Here is a 5,672-nt window from a genome sequence, read left to right as displayed (position 1 = left end):
CGCCCCAATCATCTCTGGGGTCAGCCCCGCAATGGTGAGGCGATGAATCCTGGTGGTGGCGACCTTGAGCTTCTCATCCTGGGCGTCGACATCGCCCCAATCATTTCTGCGAACCGGCAGCGCCTGGCGAACCCGGCAGAATTCCTGTGGGTCCTCCTCCTCAATCCAGCACCATCGGCCCCGCCACTCCTCCCACCTCTCCTTCCGAGCGCCCTCCGGGTATGTCCCTTTGGACCTTGGGATCCAGGCGACACAACCGGAGATGGTGCCTCCCTTTTGGATTCGAGGATAAAAGTAGTGGCGGAAGAGCGCCGTGTTGGGGAGCACTCCGGCGAAGCCCTCGCAGAGATGGGCAAAAAGAGCCATGCACGCCACGGCATTTGGCGTGAAATCCAAAAGGTGGAAGCCAAAGGTGTGCATGAAATCATTGAAGAAATCGGAGAAGGGGGGCAGAGGCCGCAAGAAAAGTAGTCGACGAAGAATGGGTACCGATGCGGGCCGGCTTCAGCGAAAGCAGTAGGGATGACGCGCGTGGCCGGATGCCCCGTCGCACCCCCCCCCCCCGTCTTGCACCCCCACAGGGGCTTGAAGTAGTCCCGGAGGTGGACTGCGTCGACCGTCGAGGGGAAGTAGGTGAACTGCATCCGCCACGCCGCCAACTCGCTCTCCAGCGGCTCCTTCGCCCCGGCGTCCTTGGCCACTCCCTTGCCTTTGCTGGTTTTGGGTGCCATGGCGGCTGCGAGAAGCAGAGGATGAAGGGCAACATAGGCGCAGCGGCGGCGAGCAAAGGCAAGAATTTGAGAGGGAGGAAAAGGGGGACGGCGGTTCCGAGATTGGAGAAAGCGCAGAGGGTAAATGAGCAACGCGCCTGCAGTTATTCCTTTTTTATGGGGAAGGCGCGGGCCGCCTCTTTTCCCATTTACTGCGATGTGACGCATGCGTGCGAGAACCACCCCGCGCATGATCCCCACGTCACGCACGATCCTCCACGTCGCGCGTTCAACGCGGGTCGTGGGGAAGCGCAGCGGACGGAAAAGTTACTCCGGTAAAAATCCGCTCCGCCTGCCCGCGCACCGTTCTGGGCCTGGCCCAACAACGCGTTGCGCTTATGTGTGGCCCAGGCCTGGGGGCTCCTGTCGGTGTACAAAAGTATGGGCTCTCCTTTGTACCCCTCTACTTGTGCACGGGCAGTCAGAGCCGCGCCTGCGGCCACCCTGAGCAGGGCAGGGAGAAGGAACAGAAGCACAAGACAGGCAAAACAACGCCAAGACCAATAAACACAAAAGAGCAATGGGGCGAGGTGGACTCCCCCGGCAAGATCGCGGCCGGGGAAGCTTGCCCAACACCGGCAGAGCGAGCCACCCTTGAGCCCAAGGGTTCCAACGCCGCCAACAACTACATTGGAACCAAGGCTCGGGAGGCACCTCCGTGGTGGTATGCAGATCTTTGTCAAGATCATAAATATACAAGATTAGATGAGAACCAGAAGACGAGGCCCTTGGCAAGATACTTGCCAAGGAAATACACGAGACCCCCGGCAAGCGCCTTGCCGGGGACGACCGCGGTGCCACGGCAAGACCCTTGCCGGGCCCCCGGCAAGACCCTTGCCGAGGACACCAGCAAGGTCGCGGCCAGGCCCACGTCTGCCAAGGCCCCACCGCCGCTCCCATGCAGCTGCTAGCTCAACCAATTGGGCAGGCACCTGCGTGGCAGCATGCGGCTCTACGCCGACTCAGCAAGCACCTGCGTGGTGGCATGCAGATATTCGTGAAGGCTCCACCACTGCGCCAGCCCAGCAACCAGCCAACGTGGCGCTTCAGCGCCTCGTCAGCCCGGACGCGCGTCGGAGCCAGGCGAAGCGGCGGCAGCTGGGACAAGCTTCCTTGCCGTCCCCGATAAAGCGAGAGGGGCACGTCGGCAGCACATTAAATGCGTTTGTCCGACGATGCCAGAGGATAAACTCATCCACTGTACACCTTTCCACCTCCTGTGTGCCACTGTGGCAACCCCTTTGTCTATAAAAGGAGGCCCGAGGCGTCCAGGAGGGGGATTCAGATCTTTTGGGCAAGTTACACCCCGTAGCTAGTTTAAGAACTCAAGAACACCATAGGGGTTTCTCCAATCCTCCCGCTATGATGACCCACCATAGGGGTTTTGCGACCAGCCAGGGAAAGGCTGGTGCAGAGCGCCTGCCACCCTCTGCTCGCCAGTTCTGGATCCTCCGCGGTTGACCGCCTCGAGCCGCTAGTGCCCACTTGCACAGAAGCAATGGATTCCCATGGGAAGGATTGAATGGCGAAGCGTGGGACAGATTCGTTTCCTTCTGGGATCGTTGACGAGCCAAGTGGACAACAAACTCCTCTTCCCCGCATCAGAAGTTTCCAAACTCGAATCCGTTGCCCTCCATGTCAGGGATCACCGGAGATGAGCTATGATTGGATCGGAGGGGGCAGAGAGGAAGAGAGGAAGTGGAGTGGCAAGTGGCTAGGGTTTGGGGTGGGCGAACTTAGGCCGGATCCGACATGATGAACGCGTCATGCCTTTTAATATCTACTACCCTTAAAAATATGCGGTGTTTGAAGGGTGCCGGACAGCCCGGGTTCCGTTGAATCGGGGTTTTGTGACCGGTCAATGACCGGGCGGACGAGTCGGGTTTTTGGCCGTTCGCCCCGGAGGGGTGCAGCTGTAGATGCTGTGACAACTCCAACAAAGCCCGACTATGAGAAAAGACATCAATTGCTTTCAGTCAAGCCACAAACACCTGATCTACTGCAGATCAGAAACTGCAACAGTGGCAAGGAAAAGGAAGAATATTTCAAATAAGGGATATGTACATAGCGAGGTAGATCAATGGTGGTCTGATAACGAAGACATCGTGGCGTACGCCAAATAGGTTCATCTTAGAGCGACATGGTGGTTCAACAATATCCTAGATACGTAACTGACAAGCACACTGCTTATTTCTCAGTACGGAATAGTTACCAAACGAGCAACAATTGCAACATCCTATACAGCTAAAGAGCTCTCATTTCCTCTGCCTTCAAAACGAAACACTCATTTGCTTGGTAGTAGTAGTAATAGTAGCGATGCAAAATTCAGCAGAACACGGCCAGCCTCAGTGGTATCCGATCGGGGCCGGGGTGGCCTTCAGCTGCATACCCTGGTAGTACACGTCCTGCACGACACATGCGACAGATCAAAATCATCAGAAAATTCAGAACCAATCCACACAAAACAGATGCACATGGACTGGTCAGGAAATGGGGTCAAGAAAGGATGTGGGATTCGTACCGATGCGAAGTGGTTGACGTCGCGGTGGTGAGCCTCGTCGGCGCGCACCACGGTGACCACGTCCTTGAGGGTGGCGTTGGCAGGGAGGCGCCAGTAGTCGATGGCGATGGCCGGGGCGGGGACGTTGTCGATCTTGCCGTCGTCGAGGTCCTTGAGGAACTCCGTGTAGGAGTGGACGGCCTCCTCCTCGAGGTACCCGACGACGCGGTGCGCGAACTTGGGCGAGATGAGGTAGCCGAAGAAGTAGGCGTTGAAGAAGACGCCCTGGACGGCGATGACGAGGGCGCGCTCGTACCACCTGGGCTGCGCCACCTCCATGAAGGTCATGAGGTGCATGCGCTCGTTCTCGGCCTCCTCCAGCAGCGCGCGGATCCAGCCGCCGCTCTGCTCGAAGCGCCGGAGCGAGCGCAGGTGGAGGAGCATGCCGCCCACCATCCCCGGCACTGCGGCAACAGTCTCCAGCATCATTGCGCGGCAGCCATACCTCCTCTGCATCCAATTTGAAGGGTCAGCTTCAGATCATGATAAACTTCGAAATACAGAGAGGAGATCAAGATGATACAACTTGTGCAAAAATCATGATAAACAGATGCTTTAATAAAGTAAAGTACATGGCAAAACAAATGGAATCCTCTCTGGTGCTTTACAATCAATAAAATATCCTATGCAGTAGCGATGTCAAGGTCACCATGTTATTTGTGTTTTCAATTCCTAATGTCTGCTGACAGTCTATAATCTGTCGATACTGTCGCCTACTTGTATCCAGATAGAAATAATCAGCGGATTTCTCCAGCACGCGATTATCCACAGTAATCTGATACAGTAGAATATAAAACACCCATTCCCACGAACGATTAGGTAAAAAATAATCCGCTAGACCGCTTGGGTCGGCGTTCTAAATAGCAAGTCCAAACGCCGTCTCCCCGGAAAGCAGGGGGAAACAGAATCAAAAGCGCGACAGGGACCATGCTACTTCCGTCACCCATGAGGCCATGACACGCAAAGATGCAGACACCGCCGTTCGTGCCGTCTTCGGCGAAACGGGTTGGACTAAAAAAACACGGAACGAACCATCCGGAGGATCAACCGGCGGTCGTGAAGGCCGGCGAGGGGAAGGGAGGGGGGAGGCGCGCATACCTGGAAGAAGATGTCGGTGGGGAAGCGCAGGGACTTGACGGTGTAGTAGGCGATCTTGTCGAGCATCGTGTTGGGCACGTGGTGCTTGGTCAGATCGATCGACGTGTCCGCGGTGTACGTCTCCCATGGCTGCGGCGGGCAACAAAACCAATCAGTCAATCACATACGGCGGCGGCGCAACAAGGAAATAAAATAATAGCGCCAATCGACCGCATACAACACGCTCCGATCTGGCGATCCCTCGCCGGTGCCGGAACCGAAACGGGAAAAGCAGAGCAGAGCGGGGGCGGAGCGGAGGAAGCGAGCGAAGAGCGTACCCTGAAGCAAGACCACTTCCACTCGGTGCCGTCCTCGCGCACCAGCTTCTTCGACTGCTCGATCCCCCAGTAGCTGCTGATGGCCACCTCCTTCTTCTCCCCGTCGCCCTTGGCCGCCTCCGCCTTGACCGCCTTGGCCGCCTCGTCCTTGACCTGCGAGGCCGCGGAGGTGGACATCAGCCGCACCCACGCGCCCTCACCTCCACCGAGGACGGCCCTGGCCGCCGGAGACGGGGTGGTGGCGAAGAGGCGGCTGGCGCCGGCGCCGGCGCGGCGGAGGAGGACCGATCCGGCCATCCGGGAGCTCATCTGGGCGCCGGGAAACGCCTCCGCGAATCACAATCCGGGACGAGTCGTCTGATGTTGACGCACGCTTGCCCTCGTTGCTGTGGTGGGTGGGGTGGGGTGGGGTGGGGGTTGCGGTTTGCTAATGGAAGGGTCATTCGTTGCAGGGATTTTATATGGGAAGGGGGATCAATGGCGGAGGCGGCGAGGGCAGGGGTGGGGCCGCGGCGTCAGTGGCGGGGGAGCCAGCCGCTGCCTCCCGGGGATCCCAGGAACTGAGGGGGTCTTTTCTTCTCCTCCAAGTCGATCGATCGCATTAATTTTGGTCGTTGCGATTTTCTTCTTGCTTTTTTTTTGTTCCTTCCGCGTGGAAACGGCCTGTGACTACTGGCATCCAACGAAAGGCTCACGTGTTTGCAGCTTTGCGACCGGACCGGCGTGTGATGCTCAGGCGGGACACGAATTACGTCTCGGTGTTAGCCATGTAAGCACTCGTTTTAACTTCGTTTGATTTAATTCCGAATTTTGCTTTTTTGCTGGGATTTTTTTAGTATTGTAAGTATTTTTTTTAGGCCCGTGGCTGCTAAGGGATTACTTTAACTTTAAGCTTGCAAAAAGTGAACGTATTCAAGTTGAGACATT

General features: G+C 57.1%; 1 protein-coding gene across 1 annotated transcript; it reads right to left on the bottom strand.

Moving 5' to 3' along the window:
• Positions 1-2,843: 2,843 nt before the first annotated feature.
• Positions 2,844-5,171, bottom strand: LOC109756954 (ubiquinol oxidase 1a, mitochondrial). The gene is made up of 4 exons (XM_020315784.4): positions 4,746-5,171; positions 4,429-4,557; positions 3,292-3,780; positions 2,844-3,175 (listed from the first exon to the last, which is right to left on the bottom strand). Exons 1-4 carry the CDS (start codon positions 5,052-5,054, stop codon positions 3,116-3,118), a joined length of 987 nt encoding a protein of 328 aa, XP_020171373.1. The 5' UTR covers positions 5,055-5,171; the 3' UTR covers positions 2,844-3,115.
• Positions 5,172-5,672: the final 501 nt, after the last annotated feature.

Source organism: Aegilops tauschii, chromosome 2 (genome assembly GCF_002575655.3).
Source record: "Aegilops tauschii subsp. strangulata cultivar AL8/78 chromosome 2, Aet v6.0, whole genome shotgun sequence".
In the NCBI taxonomy this organism is placed as follows: domain Eukaryota; kingdom Viridiplantae; phylum Streptophyta; class Magnoliopsida; order Poales; family Poaceae; genus Aegilops; species Aegilops tauschii.
Note: the sequence above shows the minus strand (reverse complement) of the source record. Positions and strands in the feature narration are given on the sequence as shown.